The sequence below is a fragment of the Leopardus geoffroyi genome, chromosome B3 (genome assembly GCF_018350155.1).
Source record: "Leopardus geoffroyi isolate Oge1 chromosome B3, O.geoffroyi_Oge1_pat1.0, whole genome shotgun sequence".
NCBI lineage: Eukaryota > Metazoa > Chordata > Mammalia > Carnivora > Felidae > Leopardus > Leopardus geoffroyi.
The window spans coordinates 52,952,785-52,976,905 of NC_059337.1; the positions used below are offsets into that span (position 1 = coordinate 52,952,785).

Consider the following 24,121-nt stretch of genomic DNA (forward strand, 5'->3'; position numbering starts at 1 on the left):
CCAGTATTACTTTGATTCCTAAACCAGACAGAGAACTACCGGCCAATATCCCTGATGAATATGGATGCAAAAATTCTCAATAAGATACTAGCAAATTGAATTCAATGGCATATAAAAAGAATTATTCACCATGATCAAGTGGGATTCATTCCTGGGATGCAGGGCTGGTTCAACATTCGCAAATCAATCAACGTGATACATCACATTAACAAAAAAAAAGAGAAGAACCATATGATCCTGTCAATCGATGCAGAAAAGGCCTTCAACAAAATCCAGCACCCTTTCTTAATAAAAACCCTTGAGAAAGTCGGGATAGAAGGAACATACTTAAAGATCATAAAAGCCATTTATGAAAAGCCCACAGCTAACATCATCCTCAACGGGGAAAAACTGAGAGCTTTTTCCCTGAGATCAGGAACACGACAGGGATGCCCACTCTCACCGCTGTTGTTTAATATAGTGCTGGAAGTTCTAGCATCAGCAATTAGACAACAAAAGGAAATCAAAGGCATCAAAATTGGCAAAGATGAAATCAAGCTTTCGCTTTTTGCAGATGACATGATATTATACATGGAAAATCCGATAGACTCCACCAAAAGTCTGCTAGAATTGATACATGAATTCAGCAAAGTTGCAGGATACAAAATCAATGTACAGAAATCAGTTGCATTCTTATACACTAACAATGAAGCAACAGAAAGACAAATAAAGAAACTGATTCCATTCACAATTGCACCAAGAAGCATAAAATACCTAGGAATAAATCTAACCAAAGATGTAAAGGATCTGTATGCTGAAAACTATAGAAAGCTTATGAAGGTAATTGAAGAAGATTTAAAGAAATGGAAAGACATTCCCTGCTCATGGATTGGAAAAATAAATATTGTCAAAATGTCAATACTACCCAAAGCTATCTACACATTCAATGCAATGCCAATCAAAATTGCACCAGCATTCTTCTCGAAACTAGAACAAGCAATCCTAAAATTCATATGGAACCACAAAAGGCCCCGAATAGCCAAAGGAATTTTGAAGAAGAAGGCCAAAGCAGGAGGCATCACAATCCCACACTTTAGCCTCTACTACAAAGCTGTCATCATCAAGACAGCATGGTATTGGCACAAAAACAGACACATAGACCAATGGAATAGAATAGAAACCCCAGAACTAGACCCACACACGTATGGCCAACTCATCTTTGACAAAGCAGGAAAGAACATCCAATGGAAAAAAGACAGTCTCTTTAACAAATGGTGCTGGGAGAAATGGACAGCAACATGCAGAAGAATGAAACTAGACCACTTTCTCACACCATTCACAAAAATAAACTAAAAATAGATAAAGGACCTGAATGTGAGACAGGAAACCATCAAAACCTTAGAGGAGAAAGCAGGAAAAGACCTCTCTGACCTCAGCCGTAGCAATCTCTTGCTCGACACATCCCCAAAGGCAAGGGAATTCAAAGCAAAAGTGAATTACTGGGACCTTATGAAGATAAAAAGCTTCTGCACAGCAAAGGAAACAACCAACAAAACTAAAAGGCAACCAACGGCATGGGAAAAGATATTTGCAAATGACATATCGGACAAAGGGCTAGTATCCAAAATCTATAAAGAGCTCACCAAACTCCACACCCGAAAAACAAATAACCCAGTGAAGAAATGGGCAGAAAACATGAATAGACACTTCTCTAAAGAAGACATCCGGATGGCCAATAGGCACATGAAAAGATGTTCAGCGTCGCTCCTCATCAGGGAAATACAAATCAAAACCACACTCAGGTATCACCTCACGCCAGTCAGAGTGGCCAAAATGAACAAATCAGGAGACTCTAGATGCTGGAGAGGATGTGGAGAAACGGGAACCCTCTTGCACTGTTGGTGGGAATGCAAATTGGTGCAGCCGCTCTGGAAAGCAGTGTGGAGGTTCCTCAGAAAATTAAAAATAGACCTACCCTATGACCCAGCAATAGCACTGCTAGGAATTTATCCAAGGGATACAGGAGTACTGATGCATAGGGGCACTTGTACCCCAATGTTCATAGCAGCACTCTCAACAATAGCCAAATTATGGAAAGAGCCTAAATGTCCATCAATTGATGAATGGATAAAGAAATTGTGGTTTATATACACAATGGAATACTACGTGGCAATGAGAAAAAATGAAATATGGCCTTTTGTAGCAACGTGGATGGAACTGGAGAGTGTGATGCTAAGTGAAATAAGCCATACAGAGAAAGACAAATACCATATGGTTTCACTCTTATGTGGATCCTGAGAAACTTAACAGGAACCCATGGGGGAGGGGGAGGAAAAAAGAAAAAAAAAAAAAAAAAAAAGAGGTTAGAGTGGGAGAGAGCCAAAGCATAAGAGACTGTTAAAAACTGAGAACAAACTGAGGGTTGATGGGGGGTGGGAGGGAGGAGAGGGTGGGTGATGGGTATTGAGGAGGGCACCTTTTGGGATGAGCACTGGGTGTTGTATGGAAACCAATTTGACAATAAATTTCATATAATAATAAAAAAAAATTTACTGAGAGTACATTAAAGACTTGAAAGCTAGACCAGAAACCATAAAACTCATAGATGAAAACACATGGGTTAAGGTTCTAGTCACTGGTTATGGCAATGGGTTTTGGTTGTGACACCAAAAGCAAGGGCAGCAAAGGCAAAACTAAACAAGTGGGACTCCATCAAATTGAAAAGCTTCTGTAAAGCTAAGGACATTATCAACAAAATGAAAAGGCCAGATATACAAGGGGAGAAACTATTTGTAAAGCATGTATCTGATGAGGTGAATATCCACAATATATAAAGATAGCAACAAAAGTGTGATTAAATATGGGCAGAGGATCTCAACAGACATTTGCCAAAGAAGTCATATGGACGGCCAAGAGTTAAATGCTCAATATCACTCCTCCTCAGCAAAATGCAAATCAAAACCACAATGACATATCTCACAACTGCTATCTGGCTATCATCAAGAAGCTAAGACATTAGTGTTGGTGAGGATGTAGAGAAGGGTGAGCCCTTGGATGCCCTTGGTGGCAATGTAAATTGACACAGCCACTATGGAAGACAGAATGGAGATTCCTCAAAACATTAAAAATAGAACTACCATGTGATCCTGCAACTCTGCTTCTGAGTATCCAAAGAAAATAAAAACACTAACTTGAGAAGACACATGCAACCCCATGCTTACTGCAGCATACTTACAATAGGCAAGGTATGGAAACAACAGAAGTGTCCACAGGTGGATGAATGGATAGAGAAAATGGGGTATATATGTACACAATGGGATCATGTGTACATAAACAAGAAGGCTTATTTGCAACAACACAGATGGACCTTGGGAATATTGTGCCCAGTGGAATGAATCAGACTTATCTCACTTACTGGTGGAATCTTCCCAAGAAAAAAAAAAAAAAAAAAAAAACAACCAAGAAACAAACTCAAAAACCAAACTGAGTTCATAGATCTAGAGAAAAATTTGGTGGTTTCCAGAGGCAGGGAAAAGTGGGAGGTAGATGAGTGGGTGACTAAGGTTAAAAAGCACCAACTCCCAGCTTTAGGAAAAACAAAAAGTCCAGGGATGTAATGTACATACAGCACAGTAATTACCATTACTAATACTGTACTGTGTATTTGAAAGTTAAGAGAATACATCTTAAAAGTTCTCATCACAAGAAAACACATTAGTAACAATTTGTGGCAATATATGTTAACTAGACTTAGTGTGGTGGTCATTTCACAATATATACAAATACTGAACCATTATGTTGGGCACCTGAAGCTAGTTTAATGTTAGCTCTTCATTATGCCTCAATTAAGGGGCACCTGGGTGGCTCAGTCGGTTAAGTGTCCGACTTCTTCTCAGGTTATGGTCTCACGGTTCATGGGTTTGAGCGCCGCGTTGGGTTCTGTGCTGACAGCTCAGAGCCTGGAGCCTGCTTCACATTCTGTGTCTCTTTCTCTCTCTGCCCCTCCCCTGCCCATGCTCTCTCTCTTTCTCAAAAATAAATAAACATTAAAAAAATCAAAATAGTATGGTATTGGCATAAAAATGGACACAAAGGAACAGAATAGGGAACCTAGAAATAAACCCACTCATCTGTGACCACCTTATGACCAGGAGTCAAGAGTAAACAATGGAAAGAAGATAGTCTCTGCAATAAACTGCTGGGAAAAGTAGACAGCCACAGGCAAAAGGATGAGAGTGGACTCCTCTCTTACACCATATACGAAAGAATCAACTCGAACTGGGTTAAAGACATGAACATGAGACCTGAAATCCTAAAACTCCTAGGTGAAAACACAGTAGGTAAGTTCTTTAATGTACATCTTGGCAATGATTTTTTTGATTTGTCCCCCAAAGCAAAGGCAACCAAAGCAAAAACAAACAAGTGAGATTACACCAGACTAAAAAGCTCCCACCCAGCCAAGGAATCCATTAGGAAATGAAAAGGCAAGCTGCAGAATGGGAGAACAAACATTAACACATCATATCTGATCGGGGTTGATATCCGTAACATCTAACAAATGCATATGACTCAGTAGAAAGAAATAAAACCATCCAATTAGAAAATGCCCAAGGGCACCAAGTAGATAGACATTTCCCCCAAATAAGACAGAGTAGCCAGGAGGAAGGTGAAAAGGGGCTCAACATCATGGATTAGAGCGATGCAAATCTAAACCACAATGACAGCACTTCACACCTGTTAAAACAACAAAGAGATAACATCAAATAGAAATGTAACAAAGGGATAACAAGTATCAGTAAGGATGAGAAAAAGGGATTTCCTTTTCACTGTTGTTGGCAATATAAATTGCTATGGTGATATACAGAATATTATGGAGGTTCAAATGATTAAAAATTGAACTTTCATATGATTCCATATTCCAGTCTGGGTATATACCCAAAGGGAATGAAATCTCTATCTGAAAAAGCTGTTTGCATCCAAATGTTCATTGTAGCCATAGCTATAATTACAATGACAGCCTAATTCGGAAACAACCAATTTGATCATTCACCCTGAGGTTCATGCTTGAGGGCATTATGCTCAGTGAAATTAAGTCTGGCAGAGAAAGATATTCTTATGATCTCACTTACATGTGGAATCTAAGAAAATCCAATTTAAGGAGATAGAGAATAGATTATTTGTTAGCGGAGGGGGGGGGGGGCTTGTCAGTGGGAAATACATGAATGTGAGGTAAAGGTAACAGCTTCCAGTTATAGAATATATAAGTTCTGAGGATATAATGTATAACGTCTATATTTAACAATACCATATTGCATAATTGATGATTGCTAGAAGAGTAGACTTTTTAAAGTTCTCATCACACACACACACACACAGTTCCCATCACAAGAAAAGAATTTATGTAAGGTGATATGTGTTAGCTAAACTTACTGTGATAATTTTTTCACTTTACATATATCCTATAATTATGTTGTACACCTAAAACTAAGGAACGTTATAGGTCAATTATCGCTCAAACTGGGGATAAAAGCAAGGGAGACATAATTGCCTTGCCAAAAAAGAAGCATAAAAAGAATGTGAAATAAAGACTTCAACAAAGAAAAGGTAAATGAATTTATCACCAGCAGATCTGCACTAAGAAATGTGAAAGTCATGTATAGGAAGTCAGTCCCTCAATCCAAAGAGGAATGATACTAGATGGAGATCTATCTGCACAAAGAAACACAAATCACCAACACTGGTAACTACATAGGCAAAGAATAGACTTCTTTCTTCATTATTAAAATATATTTAAAAGATGACTGTCTACTTGAATCAAAAATACTAATACTTGCTGGTTGCATACCATATGTACAAGTAGAATGCATAAGAACAATAGCACAAAGGCCAGGACAAGAGAATGGAAATATATTGTTCTAAGTTTCTTATGCTAAAAAAGTACAGGTACGCTGATAAAAATACACACGATAAACTCTAAAGGAAAATAAAACAACAGTAAGTTGTTTGTAACAACTTATACTTATTATAACCAAAAGCCCAGAAAGAAAATAAGGTGGAGTTATTAAAAAATTCAATCAGTTCAAAAAACAGCAGAAAAAGAAAAACAACAGATGAGACAATATCAAGATTATAGATTTAAGTCAACCATAACAATAATTACATTAAATGTAAGTGGTCTAGCCAAGGGTCAGCAAACCTTTTCTTAAAGGGCTAAATAGTAATTATTTTATGTTTGCAGCAGGTTTCTGTAGCAATTACATAACTCTGCTGTTGTATCACCAAAAAAAAAAAAAACAAAACAGTGTCAGTCAATACATAAAGAAATGAGTGTGGCTGCATTCTAATAAAACATTATTTACAAAAATAAGTAACCTAGCAGACTGTAGTTCACTAATTCCTTGTTTAAATACCTCCATTAAAAGGCAGAATGATTGTTGCAAGGGAATATCTCATTGTGGTTTTGATTTGTATTTCTCTGATAATTAGTGATGTTGACCATCTTTTCATGTGTTGGCCATTTGTATGTCTTCTTTGGAAAAATGTCTATTCAGGTCTTTTGTCCATTTTTTAAATCATCATCATCATCAGGTGTTGAATATAATGGCTAGTATCAAAGAGACCAGAAACAACACATGTTGGCAAGGATGTAGAGACAAGGGAACCCTCGTGTACTGTTGGTGGGAAGGTAAATTGGTGCAGCCACTGTGGAAAACAGTATGAAGGTTCCTAAAAAAATTAAAAACAGAAGTACCATATGATGCAGTAACTCAACTTCTTGGTATCTACCTGAAGGAAACAAACACTAATTTGTAAAGATATACACATCCCTATGCTTACTGTGGTGTTATTTACAATAGCCAAGATATGGAAGCAACCTAAGTGTCCAATGATAGATGAATGGGTAAAGAAAGATGTGGTGTATATACACAATGGACTATTACTCAGCCATAAGAATGAGTTCTTGCTATTTGAGACAACATAGATGGACCTAGAGGATATTATGATAAGTAAAATAAGCCAGACAAAGACAAATACAATATGATTTCACTTATATGTAGAACTGAAAAAACAAAATGCACACAAAAAAAGCATAAATAGAATGTAAGTACAGAGAAGAAACTGGTGGTTGCCAGAGGGGAGGAGGCGAAGGGAGTGGGAGACACAAGCTTCTAGTTATGGAATGAGTAAATCACAGGGATAAAAAATACAATATAGGGAATATAGTCAATGATATTGTAATAGCGTTCTATGATGACAGATGGTAGTTATACTTGTGGTGAGTTTAATAGAGTTGTCGAACCACTATGTTGTACATCTGAAAATAATGTAACATTATGTGTCAACTAAACTTCAATCAAACAAAAAGAGGAACAGACTCATAAATACAGAAAATACATTAAGTCCTTTGGGTTTTTAATGGAGGCTTCATTACACAGCCATGATTGATTAAATCACTGGCCGCTGGCAACTGATTTAACCTCCAACCCATCTCCTCTCCCTGGAGGTCAGGGTGGGACTCAAAGTCCCAACCTTCTAATGACATAGTTGGGTGCCCTGGCAACCAGCCTCCATCCTTAGGTTGTTTAGGGGCTTTTCAAAAGTCACCTCATTAACAATAAAAGACATTTTTTATGGCTCTAATCACAGGAAATTCCAATAGTTTTAGGAGCTCTGTGTAAGAAAAGGGGACAAAGAACAAATATGTATGTCTAATTCTAAATCACAGTATCACACCAAGGGTCAGCAAACCGCACTGTAGGTCAAATAAAGCCTACCACCTGTTTTTGTACAATCTGTAAGCTAATAAGAATGGTTTTCTACATTTTTAAGTAGTTGAGAGTCAAAAGAAAAACATTTTATAACACTTGAAAATTATAAAATTCAAATTTCAATGCCCAGAAAGTTTTTTTGAAATACAGCCACGCTTCCTCACTTATGTGTGGTCTAGGATTGTTTTTAGCTACAACAGCAGAGTTAAACAGTTAAGCAGAGACAGTGTGGCCTACAAAGCCTAAATTATTATCAGGCCTTTTGCAGAAAAAAAATTGCCAACAAGCTTACTTAGTGTAACCCAGCCCTGAATTTCCTCTGTTTCCAAATGACCACAAATACTACACACAATGAAATTTGGAAGCAGCCAACCTAGATATCCCCATCCCATACGGCAGGTTCCGAATCTTTCCCTGTCTGGGTCCTCACCTTGGTACAGCGAACTTCTCTGACTGTGAGTTTCACCTTCTTCGGAGCTTGGCAAATCTGATCAAGTCCAAGGTCGGTCCTCATTTTTTCCTGCTCTCTACTGCAAGAGATCAGAGCCTCTTTGTATGCTGCGAAGGAGGCCCTACCTGGGCTTTCTCACGTAGCTTTCAGTTGGCAATTAATTGGTTTCAGCGTTTTATCTTTTTCCAGAGGGCCAATCAAGCTTAGCAACAGCCTCCCTCCTGATTTTGTTTCCTTTTTAGTCCCTATTTCTCCCTAATTCTCAAACATCTGATACATAACATTAGCTAAGGTATTCCTTTCCACTGGTATACCATTCATCACCAAAGTCTTAACAAATGGACCATCGCATTGTCCCAAAGGCTAATTGTGCTCAATCTAGTACCAGTAACGGGGTCCTCATTGTAAACAGGTGGTGAATGATCCAGCTCCAAAACCTGATCTCAGTGGCTTCTTTCTAGGACCACATCTGTTTAGGGTTGCAGGACTCCCAGTCAAATTAGAATTTCAGACAAACAAGTTTTAATTGTAAATATATTCTGTACCATACCTGGGACATACTTACACTAAAAATGTTGTGGTTGTTCTTTATCTCAATTTAAGTTTTAACTGGGCATCCTGGAGTTTATCTGGCAACTCTACAATAGGTTGGGTTTCCCAGGAAGCAAGCTCTGGGATGGAGTTCAGCCAGGAGGATGTCATTGAGAAGTGCCCTTGATTCAGCACCTGTGGAAGGGAGGATGGAAGGGCAGAGGGAAAAGTCCATTTTTTTTCATTATTAGAGTCAGTTTTATTGCAAATTCGTTACATTGCTAAGAACCATTTTTGGGGATGTGAAGTGTTAACTGCCTAATCAAACAGGCCAGCAGACAGAAACTGTGGTGTGGTGTCCCTGATGCAGTCCCTCAACCCTTGAATAAGGCTGCAAGAATCTGATTCTCCATAAGAATCAACTGTAAAAGTAACAATAATTTATCAAGAATTATATCATTTTTATAGCATGTGTCATTTGACACAGGAAAATCAAAGGAGGTAAGTAATACTATTATACATTTTACAGATGAAACAGAGGCTGAGGGATTAAGATACCTGCCCAAATTCACACCAATTCAGTTTTTTAAAATCGGTCTTATTTTATTTTTAGATCAAAATGTTATGTTCTTTCCAATTGCTTTGCCTATGTCAATAAATTAGCAGATCTTCACTGAGTTTATGTCTGTCTCTAGTTCTAGTTACTGGTTTCCACATTTTTCGGGTTTTCCTATAGAGAACACATAGTCCGTATCAACGACTTTTCAGTATTCAGGAGTCAGCAAATTCCAAGAGTTTCAACAGAGGAGCAACCAATGCAATTCTTCCACAATATTGCTTTGGGTTGTTATTTTTTCTTGTAAATGTTACATGTAAATCAACAGGAGGTAAAAATAAGAATACACTTGTTTCAACGTATGACTTATTTTATTGACTAACGTTAAATAAACGGCAACCAAAAGAGAGACATTCACCATGATTCATTTGTTGTTCAGAATTGTTCAGATCTGTGGTTACAGATTGGACATCCCATCTTTTAATAGTGCGCTTGCTACACCAGGTCCCAGCAGCAGCGGAGAAACTGAAAAGCCCTATCACATACCTCTTCGTGTGGTTTGACATCAGTCACAGACAAAATGTACCTTGAAGTTGGAAAGTGACTCCTGGCTCTTCAAGGATCATAGCGTCTCATTGGCCCCTCACTTAGCAACCTTGAAGGGAATGACTGCGAAGGGACCTAAGCCCAGAACTCCTCATTTTAATTTTTTATTAACATTTATTTATTTTTGAGACAGAGAAAGACACAGAGCATGCGCAGGGGAAGGGCAGAGAGAGAGGGAGACACAGAATCCAAAGCAGGCTCCAGGCTCTCAGCTGTCAATACAGAGTCCAAGGCGGGGCTCAAACTCCTGAAAAGGAGATCATGACTTGGGCTGAGGTCAGACGCTTAACTGACTGAGCCGCCCAGGTGCCCCTGAACTCCTCATTTTAAAGCTTTCACCCCAGAACTCTTTCTCTGTCATAACATCTGTGCTTAGTGATCCACTTGAGACCATGACCGCCTGCACGGCTTTGATACGACACATTATCACTTTGAGAGAAAATGCTTTGAAATAGTGTCTGGCGTACATTTGAGGTTGGGAGGACAGTTTTATTTACTTTCCAGGGGAAAGCTATCTATTTTAGATTAAAGAAGAATTAGGAAATTATCTGCTTTGATTCTGACATCAGAAGTGCAGATATTTGAAAAGTGCTTTAAAGCAACTTTGATTATAAGTGACAATGTAAACTTCTAAAATGGTATCTTGACTTAAAAACATTAGGTTGTACATTCTACTTTAGCAGTGAGCCCAAGCCCTTTTTTTTTTTAATAAAGTAGTATTTGCAGGCAAAAAGGAGTAAAATCTGGATTCTTTGCCTTGTGTAAAGACAAACCTTCAACCCTATTATATTGTTACTCACACCTTGCTCAGACTCAGTTCTCCCGATATTAGTCCTCCATGGGGAAAAAAAAAAAAATTCCAGTATGAACTTCCCTAGCAGTGAGTATATAATCCCATACCCACAATTAAGGGAGTCAGGATAGTTCAGATATCAAGACTGAGGTTTCTAAAATTTTTTTTCTGAAAGGAATATGTGCTAATTCAACAAGATTCTTTGGTTGCTACCATATATATATATAATTAGTATTGGATGTATATATTACTAATACCACTATTACTATGAAACTGTATTCATATCCAGGTCCCTTATGTCCAGAAACAGAAACACATACATTCAAATACTTTAAAAGACTAGTATTCTCTAGATGCATTGATCTTAAGTATGAAACTATTTTACTTTGTTACAAAACATGAATCTGAAGAGTATTTTTTTTTTTAAGCTATGCTGACAGGACACAACCAATCTAACAGAGAAGTGAGGAAAAGCTTTCAAATATCCATTATTTTGAGAATACAACAAAGAAGTCCCCAGTAGCTGCCTAAGTGTTTTTAGGGGGTGGGGAGATTTAAATACCCAAATATGTATAGCCCATAAGTTTCAAAATGCTTCCATTAAATAAGTGATCAGGCCACACTCGGGGCCCCCAAGTATGAAAAACCCTGAGTGTGTGGCTCTCCTCCAACACACACACGAATTCAGTGAAGGCAAACAGATAAAAAAATCTTTACATAAGATTTCTCTGGGTCCCCTTCCTTCCTGGCTGTGGGACCCCAGTAACTTTCCAGATTCCTCTCTCCTCTCAGCAGCCCTGCCCATACACCAGGCTGCAGGATGTCTGAAGAACTGAAACGGCAGAAAATACATACTTAAGGGCATTCAGGTGCAAGTTAAACTGGATTTTTCTCCTAGCTTCCAATGGGATCAGATGACATCCTTTGAAACTACATTAGGGAAAGAGCGGTTTACTAACCGCTTTGGGGGAGGGCCACTTAATTTTACGCTGTTTTCACCCTTCCCCTCCACCAAACACTCAAACTGTATTATTACTCTTTCTTTGTCTGGAATAAAACAAAACATAACAAACAGCCTCTGGCGAATAAGCCCTGCCAACAATCAGCCTCACTTTATAGCCCAGAAGTTGGCAAATTGGTGTAAAGGGCCAAAGGGTAAATGTTCTAGGCTTTGCAGGGCCCCTACTCAACTTTTTCGCAACAACTCAATTCTGCCACTGTAGAGCAAAAGTAGTCACAAACTCTGATACACAAGCAAAGGCGAGTGACCCTGTTCCAATACAACTTCACAAAAACTTGCAATGGTCTAGCTTTGGCCTAAGGGCCATGGTTTGCCCGTCCCTGTTCTAGATAATAATCACAAATGGTGCCTCTTCCAAAAACTGCAAAGGGCTTCCCATGGTTCTAGCCAGATTAATGCCTACTCACATAATATTTAGTAGTTGATAGCAGATGCGTAGCAGTGAAAGCAGCAGCCAGGGTGACGTGAGGATTCAGTGTTTGTGATCTACAGCAGGATCAGAGACTGATAGGAACCTGGAAGTGCCTGTTTCTGTTTCATTAGCAAGCCTGAGCGTGTAGCTGTGCCTGGCTTTTTTAACTTTGGAGCGGCAATCGCAAGCCCAGGATGATGCTCATTCCAGTGCTATGGTGGCTGATGCAGACGCAGAGAATGGTAATAAATTATGGGTAATGTGGTCCCTCCACAGCCTTAAAGGGTCCATGCAGCTTCCCAAGGCACTGAACACAAGTCACTACTAAGGAATTCATTGCTCAAGTGTTCGGGCTTAACTCGGAGGTAAATTTGCTCAGCATGTGGCTAAAAACCAAAAAACCAAACCAAATATGTAACAGCTGTCAAAGCAGTAACAGCCGAGAAGCACAGAAATCCCTACAGGTGGAGGGAATTTTGCCAGTCATCTTTGGCAGCCCTTTCATATTACCAGTCAGGAAAACAAGGCTCACAGAGAGAAGGGTAACTTGCCCAGATAGTCTGTGGAGAAATCACCAAATCACAGCCATCTTGACCTCCAGTCTGTTGCTATTTTCCTCTAAGGAATCTGAATTTAAAGGGGGTTCCCTGACCATATAAACACTCATGTCATGAGATTATGACAGCTAAGGACCTGGTTACCCTAAAGACAAGTTTTATGTTGGAATATTAATGGTACCAGAGAGCATCTGAAACTTGTCAAGGGGGAACAGAATGCATCTCATCACTGGTTTATTGTAGCTGACAAAAACCGCACAGGATAAAGCATTAAATGACCATCTTCCCATGAATATAAATGCTGGTCTCTCATATTGTAGGATAACATGGCAAGAACAGACTGGGAAGTTCTTAAATTAAAGTTTGCATTGATCTGTTTCCCTCCTAACAAATCAAAGGCAAATGTTATCCTCAGATCTTTGGTGTCCGTGACATAAAGGATCCCTTGGGCAATGAAGGCGTTACCGGCCTTAGTCTTGGGGTATGTGGTATTAATGTGTTGCACCACAGAGAATGTCCTCTCATCCAACTGGGCGACAAGAATGCTTGAGCCATCCACACTTGAAGCATAGATAATCCAAAGACCCTTTTCATCCACAGCTAAATTGAAGTAAGTCTTGGAATTTGCAAAGAGGTATTTTCGATCAAAATACAGGGCATTTTCAAGTTTCAGAGTTTGGGATGTTTCTTTGCCAAATTCAAATCTGAAATGTGAAAAAGGTAGATATGAGTCAGCATTTTTGGGGACAATGGTAGGTTTTTTGTTTTTTGCTTTTTGTTTTTGTTTTGCCTCCTTTATTAAACTGGAGTGGGGCTTGGGATTCTGCATTTCTAAATTCTAGGTCTACTGGTTTACCCACAATGCTCTGCATACCAAGGATGTAAAGGATGCCGACTACATCTAAAGTGTGCACCTTTGAGCCACGTGCCCCAGGAAAATTCCTTACCCTCATGACTCCTCAGTTGTTTGCCAACCTCCTGAAATGCCCTAAGATTCTTAGATCTGCAAGGGGCCTTAAAAAATGATCTAGTCCAGGCTTTTCATTTTACACATGAGAAAGTGACTAGCCCAGGAATATGAGTAAGTAGCCAGAGTTAGAATTTAGGTTTTCTAACTGCAATTTTGGGGGTTCTTCCTCTACCCCATGCTGGAATTTTTAAGACAAAAATGTCACAGTGGTCTAAATGAAGAAGAAAGTTGTCAGCTGAGAAGGAACGTAGCCAAGTCAAGGCCATGCAGTTTTCTTGTCAGGAAAGTGACTGGATAAATTCAGCTACAGCATGGAATCCCATGCCCTTAGCTCCTGGAGGCTGTCTGACCAGGCAGACTCCAAATCCAGACCATATCTAAAAGTTGATTATGATTCAAAAGTTACCTAATTCCAGGAATGAAAATTCACGAACGTTAGGCTAAATGAGAAGAAAAACACAAGAGGGTGCCATTGAGCAGGAGAAGAAATAAGGGAAGCATGAATCTGCAGATATGCGGTGGAGTCTAAACTAACAAACTTGGAGTCAATCAAGAGACCCTGAGGTAAGTGTGAGAGACACCCGAGAAAATAAGGCCTTGAGAACAGCCTGCCTGCCCACCTCTGCTTCTTCCTCTGAATGTCTGGAGCTCAGAACTGCCAATCAGTCCATCAGTACCGTTGGTCTGGTACCTAGCAGCTGCATTTCTTGAGGAGGCCTGTCTCCTCACAGGAAAAACAGGGTCTTATTCCAGCCTGCCTGCTCCCGGGCCCCGCCTGTGGCCTGGCATAGAGCAGGCCGAAGTAGTGTGTCAGACACGCGTAGCTTCGTTAGAAGATACTCTTGGAGAGGCCAATCCTCTTTCTGGGGCTCACTCATCCTGGAACTCCCTTACCACCCTCATCCCTATGTAAAAACAGTGCTGTGGCAGTAGGGAGCTGCAGAATTAAATGAGGAGAAATGTCATGGGAAGGAATGAGTCTGGGGAGTACTGGCTTCTGAACAGGAGGTGGGTTGGTTGTTGTTTGCTGTTAACACAAGACTCTGCCCAATGAGGTAGCCAGGGAGATATGGAAATGATGGGGAGGCCTGGGAGAGGGAGATGAGAGGGGGAGGAGGAGATGCTTCCAGCCACAGCTGACATGTGTCCCACCCCCATCCTCACCCACACTCTCTGCCAGCAAGGTTGTTGCGATTGGACCTCACCAAGTGGAGGAGGGCCATGAGGGCAAGGGAAGAGGGACCCAGCCCTCTCTCAGGTCCTTATCTCTTGTTTTGGATGACTAGGACCATGGCTTTCATAATACTGGAATTATCTCAGATAAGGGTACAGCTGGAGGGCTGAAGACCACAGGAGGTTGTGTCTTGTCCGAGGCCATGGAGTGAGTAAGCGAAGTTGGAACCTGACTTGAGCTCCCTACTCTCTTCATTTCCCAAGATGCCCTGCCTCGGCCCAAAACCTGATTTCTTCTTGAGCCACAAAGACAAAATTTTAGCAATTCTTTTGGGGATCCAGGAAGACATGGCTGCCACCCCGAGCACAGCTTACCCAGGTGACCACTTTCCTTCCCCTTGGTAAGCAGAGAGGAAGACAGGTGGCCTGGCAAGGGCTCCATCAAGATGACAGATCAATCTGAATGCAAAGTTCCCTGGCTTTGCACTGTCATCCTTAGTCTTCAATGATCTCAGCTGGGACATGAAATTCTTCACACCCAAAGTTTTTCAGAAACTTTGAGTGTGTGTGAACCTTCCTGCCTAGGGAGAGCTAGGTTCTGGCTGCTTCTTTTCTCAAAGGATGACAAAGCTGCAGCCCTAATCACACCAGGTCTACTTCTCTCTGGCTCTGACCTTAGTCTTGGTGTCCCAAGCAGCAATGTTGCAGATCCCAGGTCAGGGCCTGGTCATGGGGCTCACTCACTGTTTCCTGTGGTTCATTCAGTCAGAAAACCCTGACTGACCTCTGTGTGCCAGGCTCTGGGGACAGGAAGATGATGGCACCACAGTCCCAAACCCTAAGTAGCTCTCAGATTACTAAAGCACCACACAGGTGCTGTCTGGGATGTGGAAAGACAGCTGTGACCCAAATGACTCACCTCACTATGGTGTTGGAGCCTCCTTTGTGGTAGTAGAGACAGTTGTTGTGAACGGCATGCCCGCAGCCATGGAAATAATATGGGAGATGCACGAGAGTGTAACTGCCATTCAACAGGGAGGGTTGGTCTTTGAATTCCTTCACCCTGATGCCTGCAGGGGGAAAGCCAGGGAGAGGCAATCACAGCTTGGGAGGGAGTCAGGGGAGAGAGTTAGAAAGAGGGAACTTGAGAGTGAGGTGTCCTGCAAGGGTTCATGTCCAGGTTAGAGTCTCAGACTCCGAAACTTAAAGTCAAGTTCTCTTCTCTGGATTCCTGAACCATGCTTCAAAGGTAGGAGCCACAGAGTTGGCTTTACTTCTCCTAGGAAAACTGTATCACTCCCTCCCAGCATACCCTAGATTGTTTATAAAATCTATCAGACCAATATAGGCCTGTACTGGGAACAGCAAACACTTGGCACTTGGGCAGTCACCTCCTGCCTCCTCCTGCCACTGCTAATTCACAGTGTTCCTCTTTCCTTCTGAGCCAGCGTCCTTCTTGGCTGGCAACCCACGCAGTCACTACCCGCTGATCACTTGGCCCTGATGAAATGGAGCAGAGTGTCTCAGCTATCGCTCTGACCAGTGAATATGGTCAGACCCCTTCTGGAATGAGGCTACTGCTACCCTCACTGGCAATCCCTGACCACGTCCCTCTGGGCAGTATAACTAGGGTCATGCTTAGATGCAGTGTGTCTGCAAGATGGCGCTTCACCTTCTCCCCTGGGCTCTCTGTCCAACAGATATCTGAGAAAGATGGCCAAAAGTACTCTCCTTAACGAAAGATGGACAGTGCACAAGAATTTGTCTGATATTTCTTCCACATTATGGTTTGGGGCTTTTTAAGACTGGAGTCATCATGATATTTGCTTCCTTCTGGGTAAGCTAAGTTCGGAATACCCCGGTCATGTCCTTGTGACCTGAACTGCAAGGCTTGTCACCAGTGTGCTCAACTGAGAAAAGTGTTCTGCCCACTCATTTGTGCTGTCTGAAATAAAGGGCAGTTCTGTGACACCAGTCACCAGGGATTTCAGACACACAGAGATAGAAGAAGCCTGAAGGCAGGCAACAGATTAAAGGCACAACTACCACAATGATGTGGGTCATTGTCAAGTGAAGGTACCTGAGAAATGTTCAGTCACCCAGATCCGCTCATCACTCTTGTTAGCAGACTCTCTTATCCAAGTCCCAAATGTCTCTTTAACTTTCAGTACTTGTGTTGGATTTCCAATGGAAGCGATCATGGATTCTGTCAAAAGAGGAGAAAGGAAAGTCATTCACCTACTAATTATGACTTTAAGACATCCAATTTCTGAATTTCAAAACAAGATGCTTTGCCTCTGCACCTGCTTGTGGAGAATGGTGTTCCCCGCCTTTCTCATCAACTTTTCCAACCAAGGTATCATCATTTGGTATGGCGCATGTCTCCCCTAAAACAACGACAACAGCAATGATCAGAGCCAATGCAGGCAGCGCAGTGAGACTCATGTAACTTTATTATTGGTGCTCTCCCCCACCTCATTCCAGACTCTAGTCCTATAAGCATTCTTTAGAATAGGTCTACCAAGTTTTTTGGTTGCTTGCTTTTAAGCAACAAGTCATATACTCCCAATTCCCCACCCTCGCCCCTCACCTCCACCACTTGGTGAGTTCCTAATACGCTTTCTAGGAGCACAGTTGCTAAAGTAATACAATCTCAAGAGGCTGTCAGTAAAAGGGAAAAAGTGGCCTGTCCAAGCCCTCAGAATTCTGGGGGGGGGGGTGGGAGGTGGGAAGAGACTTACTGATAATTTCCTGGCCCCTCTGGGCAGGTGGTAGGTATCACTATCATGGATTGCATTTTCCAGGAAGGATTTTCACTTTCAGGGAAGATGATGGGTCCTCATGAGAGGGTGGCCCCCTTTACCCTGTCTTTCTGGATGCCAGAGGGAGGCATCACAGAAGAAGGAGCCCAGAGATGTTTGAATTCCCCCCTACCACTTCCCACCTGTGTCTGCTTGAAGGTCTACGGGATGTAGGTCCTTGACAGGCGCCCAATTTATAGTTGGTTTGAAGCTATACCTAAGCAAGAAGCCATCAGGCCTGGGTTGTAATTGTTACCTTTAACAGATGGGCTTAAGTCAGACCTTGGTGAAGAGGCGTCTTGGGGCAGCAGAAGTAGGACAGAGAAGGAGGGGAGGAATATACCAGTGTGAAGACAGGGAGTGGGTCGGCTGGGGAGAAGGACCTGGTCTGGGGCAGGCTGAGGCAAATCAGGCTTTCCAGAGAAGTTCAGGTCCACTTGCCTAGACAAATTCTAAGAAGTTCAAGTCACCTGTAGTTGCTAGATAGAAAGGATTACCTCCATTGTCCCAAGAGCAGCTCATGGAATAATCTGGAGAGATTTTTTTATTAGTAAAATAAAGGGCAGGACCCTCTGCAGTCTAAGCTTCTTTCTAGCAGGATGAGCCTATATTTGCCTCGAGTCCTCCTGTCCCCTGATGAAAGCAGTTTTGGGGAATCTGTTATGATTCCCCGCTCCCCATGCAATTCTGCTGCCTCTGAGTTTCATCTGGACTTTCTACTAAGGAACTTGGGTTTTGTACAGGAAAGGGACAGAGAGACCCTCCTGTTCATCATCTAAAGAAAAGGCTCTCATTAATTCATGTTGTACCAGCCTGCTTCTAAAGCTGTGGGGGCGGGAGGGAGCTTAAAGAAATGGAATTGGAGCAGGAGAGAAGGCCAAGTTCAGATGCAAGATGCCTGGCAACAGAGGACTCATTTCTAGGAGGCCGAGTGGGAGATTATTGCCTCTACTTTAAAGCAGTTTTCACAACTCTGAGGCCCAGCCCCTGCTCAGTAGGCAGGCCAGGCAGAGGCAGGTGTTGCTCCAGCACCCATGCCCTGGCTGACATAGTCTTTGGCAAATGGGGACTCTGCAAAAGCTCAAGTCAGATTCCCTTCTTCCAGGCGAAGGTTCCTGTTCAGCTCATTCTCCAAGGGCAGCTGAACAAAGGGCTGAAACTAACAGAGGGGGTGGTGCTGAGCCCCAGGCTGAGGGGGGTAGCTCGGCCCTGAGGCTGTGATTTCTAACTAACTGCTGGGCAGAATCATAATCAGGCTGCACTGACTGGGGGGTGGGGTGGGGGTGACATCTTTGAAAGCACTGATTTGCCCACTTTGACAGCTGATGTGTGTCCCCAAAAGCCTTCCTAAAAGACCAGGGCACCAAACAGAACTAAAGACCATGTAGGAAAGCAGCAGGGAAGCCCACAGCAAGTGTGAAAGAAACTCCAGTCGGTATCCTCCTCTCTGTTTGCCACTGACATGATGCCATCAAGTGGTGCCTTCTCGTGGCCTGACCAGGAGTCGGTCCCGGGTCACCACTTGGGAAGAAGTTCTAGCATCATCTTAGAACTATTTTCTATTTATATGGCCCTTGATTTCTAATTAGCTTTCAATCCTATGTCCACCTCTGTCACAGATTGGCCGACTGACAAGTCCTCTTGGCCTGCCAGAGATCAGGCGTCCCTTGCCCTGGGTTGGCTTAGTCTCAATGTGTGGATTTCCATTTCTGAAAGGAAGATGCTCTAAGAGAAGGACTTTAGAGGCAGGCAGACATGGGTTTGAATCCAAGCTCTGTCACTTACTAATTGAGTGACGTTGGGTAAGCTACAATAGCTCCTTAGCATTTCAGTTTTGTATCTATAATTTGGTGGCAATACCGATTCCTGTATCATTTCGTGAACCAAGTACTTAGCACTGTGCCCTGCACGTGGTTAGCACACAAAGCTTTGCGGTGGTGAGGGCAGAACTGTAGTACTGTGGGGAGTTAACCAATCTGAACCTCCCCCTCAACTCCCCAGCATCAGTCAAGCCCTTCACGTTCCCAGAGTAAATAGCTTAGCCTTTGAGACCCTTTCAGGGGAAAGGGATGGTGAATTTGGCAAAGAAGAGGAATAGACTGGTGACAGATGAGGGGAGAGTGATGAGGGAAGGGTGTGGGACCCAATTCTAAACCTGCTACCAGTTCTCCCCTGGGGCAGACTGCCCAAGCCATTTGCATGTTGCAAGGGGGGAATCTCTAGCTTTCGGCAGAATCTCCCTCTGTTTAAAAAATCTGGTTGCAGGGGGCGCCTGGGTGGCGCAGTTGGTTAAGCATCCGACTTCAGCCAGGTCACGATCTCGCGGTCCGTGAGTTCGAGCCCCGCGTCGGGCTCTGGGCTGATGGCTCAGAGCCTGGAGCCTGTTTCCGATTCTGTGTCTCCTTCTCTCTCCGCCCCTCCCCCATTCATGCTCTGTGTCTCTCTGTCCCCCCCAAAAAAAAAAAAAAATCTGGTTGCAAAGCCTGGGTAAAGCCCGAGAGTTTGGGATCATTAGCTGAAGGGGTGGGTTCTCTGGGGCAGGGGCAGGGGCTGGTAACCTGGGCACTGGCCATTGAACATGTTTGGCTGCCGTAGGCCTTTAGATCTTCTGCTTCCAGGGGGTCCTGGGGGACCTGGAGGGCCTGGGGGTCCAGGTGGGCCAGGCGGGCCAGGTGGGCCTTGGTCACCTTTGGCACCTGGAGAGAGAGAGAAAGGGGTGCAGGGAGAGAGATTGATTCAAGAGCCATAAACAGAGATGGGTTTCTCCCAGGGGAAAAGAGAATGAACAGCCCTGGGGAGGACTGATGAGCCCCCATTCCCAGGCATAACTGTATTCTAGCCCTGGCCATCCAAAGTCGAGAAAGTACCCATGGCAGATGTTGAGTTCCAACTAGATGCCAGGAACTGCACTAAGAAGTTTACACAACTCCCCCTCCATTGTTCTTCCCAACCATTCTGTGAGACAGTATTAGTAGCTCCTCAGTGACCTCAGTCTCGGGGAAGTTCAGTGCTTTGCCCATGGTCACAACCGGGAACAGGCCTGCAACTTAACCTCAGGTATGTCTCACACCAAAGCTCAAGCTCATGTCACTGGCCACGTTGAAGGATCTCAACCCTGACTGCTTATTAGAGTCACCTAGAGTCAGTCTAACACAATTCTACTGCTTGGACCCCATCCAGAACAGTTAGATCAAAATGGTGAGGAGATTGGTCATCTGTATTTTTTAAAACCTCCTAATATGCTGCCAGGTATGAGAAGCACTGCTCTGTGTGGTAAGAGAAATCAGGAGATCTTGTCCAGCCTGTGACCTTGGGCAGGCAGCTTAACCCTCTGAGCCTGTTTCTTTACTTCCAGACTGAGTCTCATCCTCCCTGTCCTGCCCTGTGATAACCCACTGAGGTCACTGGTGTGAGTGGGCAAGCCAGGGCCACAGAGGCTAGAGGCAGGTCCAAGCCCACTCAGAAAGGGGCAGAGATCTGTAGGTAGAGCAGACATGATCTGCCCTCATAGGCCTTGTCTGCTCTCTGACCAGGGAATACTCAGCTCTGCCTGATCTCTGGAATTGGGGTACACTCAGTGATGTTGCTTTTCTGAATGGTTTGTCATCACCCCTCACTTGTTCAGTAGTATAGGGGAGTGCGGTGTTCTGGATGTGTAGATTCCCATAGAAGTGAAGTATAACACGATCTCGTATTTTCCAAGTTTATTCACAAATCTATGATCCTGTCAAAATACTTCTTAAATTATATATATTTTGCATAGCAACTTCCCTGTGTATGAAACAAAGCATGCTAAACATAACTTGAGCTTTCCTTGATGCTTTGGTCCTAGCACAGTGCCTGGCAAAGAGTAAGTGCTCAACAAATTTTGAGTGGCTAGATGGGTGACTGTTTCAGGGTCATTATTCTTGAACATCTATCATCCTAGCTTCTTGAGGACAGATGTCCTGTCTTACTCATTTTCATATTCATATTCTCAGCTACTACCAAAGTCTCTAATTCATAAATGGTGTTCTTTGATATTCAAAAAGGTTTATTGACTACATTAATAGGATAGTTATGTCTCTGAAGTACTGTGCTTTTAAAATTCTTCTGCCCCTTCCTCCTCCATGCCCATCAGCTGTCACCACCACCACAGTCTTTCCACCATGTGATTGTCCTTCTGGTTTGTTGTGCCTCTACCTCCCCACCCCACCCCAGATGACATCCATCTGCTTTAAACCTGGGCTGGAAGCCAGAAAAAGAAGATCAGCAACTGTGTCTGCCCAATTCTATATCCAAAAGCTGAGGATTAAGGTCTGAAGATGATCCTACCTCGATTGTGAAGAAAATGCCTGAGCTTTCTGTCAGTTTGTCCTCTGAGGTATCTTAAATTGCTTGCTTACTTGTCTTATTCTATATTGTGCTAGGCTTAATAGATATTTGGAAAAAGGAAGCTCCTGTCATCCTAATTCAATCAAATCATGATGTTTAGACCTGAATTATCTAAACTGTTTATGCTGAGATCTCAGATTTGGTCTCGCCAACCTTGGGGTAACATGCACAGTTTTTTCCTTCTTGGAAGCACAGCACTCTAAAACATGCTGCAAAGCAGATGGGCACGCAAAGTAGAAAAGGAGAGAAAACCTGTGCTGCCTCTGTACAAAAACCAGGCTGGTTTGTGGGCCTGATCACCCTGGGAGACAGCCCAAGTGCCAGCCACTTACCTGTGGGGAGCACATCATTGGACACATCTCCTTTGTCTCCTTTGTCCCCCTTTGGCCCTGGTGGGCCCTCATTTCCAGTCAAACCCAGCTCACCAGGGTCTCCCTTTTCCCCTGGAATTCCTGTGGCTCCAGGTGGCCCTGAGGGGGGAAAAATAATTTATTAGCCTATAGCGCAAGAAACTCTGGTACACGACTTTGTGATATTGTACTTTGTACGTTTAAGATGAAGTGGCTTCAGGAGCCAAATGCAGAAGACTCTGTAACCATTTTAGGACAGCAGCATGATTATAAATTCATTGACAAATAGTATTTCCAGGTGGCTCTTCTGAATATTTTAAAGACATTTGCCTGAGCCAACGGGTTGAAGAGAGAGGAGTGGACCAGAAAGGGACAATCACAGCAAGGGCAGAAGGAAGGTAAGGCCTGATCAGAAGTTTGCCATGCAGGAAGAGTGGAGCACTCAGATGGGACTTTTCGGTGCTAGAAGGGTACATGCATTACTTGGTTTATTCTCACCACATACTGGAGTGGTGAGCTAGTAACATATCCTTACTGTCATTTCATAGAAGCTGGAACTCAGGCTTACAGTGGTTATCACTGATGCCACTAAGTGAGCAGGCAGAGATCTTCTGATTCCATCTCTGGTTCCTTTTTTGTGACACTTCAATGCAAAATGCTTTTAATCAAAATAGCAAAACAGGTTGAGTTGCTCTAGCACAAGCATGAAGAGGGATGATGATAGTGTGAACACGATGCTGTGTGTGAAATGTCTGCCTCTGTTCCCAGGGAGTCCTGACTATGGGAATTGCAGACCTGTCACTCACAGCTCAAAATAGGTAAGAATCTATGCAATGGCCCATCTCAGCACGGACTATGGAGAGTACAGCATTCTGATCCCTGAGAGAAAGGAAGCAAACTCGGTGCATAATATGATTACTATGCACTGCTGGTAGGTAGTTTCCAGACAGCAGCACCATTATTTGCATTGATCCTCCCTCTAGATTTAAAAAAATTTTTTTAACGTTTTTATTTATTTTTGAGACAGAGAGAGACAGAGCATGAACGGGGGAGGGTCAGAGAGAGGGAGACACAGAATCTGAAACAGGCTCCAGGCTCTGAGCTGTCAGCACAGAGCCTGACGTGGGGCTCAAAATCACGGACCGTGAGATCATGACCTGAGCCAAAGTTGGACACTTAACCGACCAAGCCACCCAGGCGCCCCCAGATTTTAAAATCTGGACCCACTTGCTACCAGCCCCATAGGATCCCAACAGAACTGTCTCAAGAGAATCAGAGGATTAGGGATTGGAAGGCACCTCAGAGGTGACTCGGAGTAACCTCCCACCCTACCCTAAAAGCCCCTCTGCACTATCTAATAGGCCCTTCTCAAGTCCTGTCAGCAATGGGGAAGTTATTATATCACATCATATCACAGATCGTACTGGAATACTCTGCATTGCCATCAAAGGCAGTATCCCCCCAAAACCTACAGCTGCAGTTCTTGGCACCTTTTCTTTATGCTGGGAAGTGATAAATGTTCAATGTGGTTTTTGCTCTTCCAGCTACGGACCGCCCCAAGGAAGACAGCAGTGTGCTCAAGAACCTTAAAGTACTGATCACTGTTAGACAACACAGTGAGCAGAGAAACGGCTGCTGGACTTCAACCAACCATAAAAACCACACCTGCACAAAAACCATGAAATTCAGCTGTGGCAGAGGGAGTAGGAGGCGCCGGCTTGCCTGCCTCTGCCAGTGGTGATGTCGGGTGGGTGTCATGCACTGGGACGCCCAATTCC

The 24,121-nt window shown here is 43.0% G+C and overlaps 1 protein-coding gene across 1 annotated transcript in view; it reads right to left on the bottom strand.

Annotated features, from left to right (window-relative positions):
- Positions 1-10,566: 10,566 nt before the first annotated feature.
- Positions 10,567-24,121, bottom strand: part of GLDN (gliomedin) — a 64,037-nt gene continuing 50,482 nt past the window's right edge. The window contains exons 5-10 of the mRNA XM_045449747.1: positions 22,326-22,463; positions 20,178-20,315; positions 17,122-17,205; positions 16,899-17,024; positions 15,738-15,888; positions 10,567-13,379 (exon numbers count right to left, since the gene is read on the bottom strand). Of these exons, the coding sequence (XP_045305703.1) occupies positions 12,902-13,379; positions 15,738-15,888; positions 16,899-17,024; positions 17,122-17,205; positions 20,178-20,315; positions 22,326-22,463 (1,115 nt within the window). The 3' untranslated portion in view covers positions 10,567-12,901. The remainder of the gene's footprint in view (positions 13,380-15,737; positions 15,889-16,898; positions 17,025-17,121; positions 17,206-20,177; positions 20,316-22,325; positions 22,464-24,121) is intronic.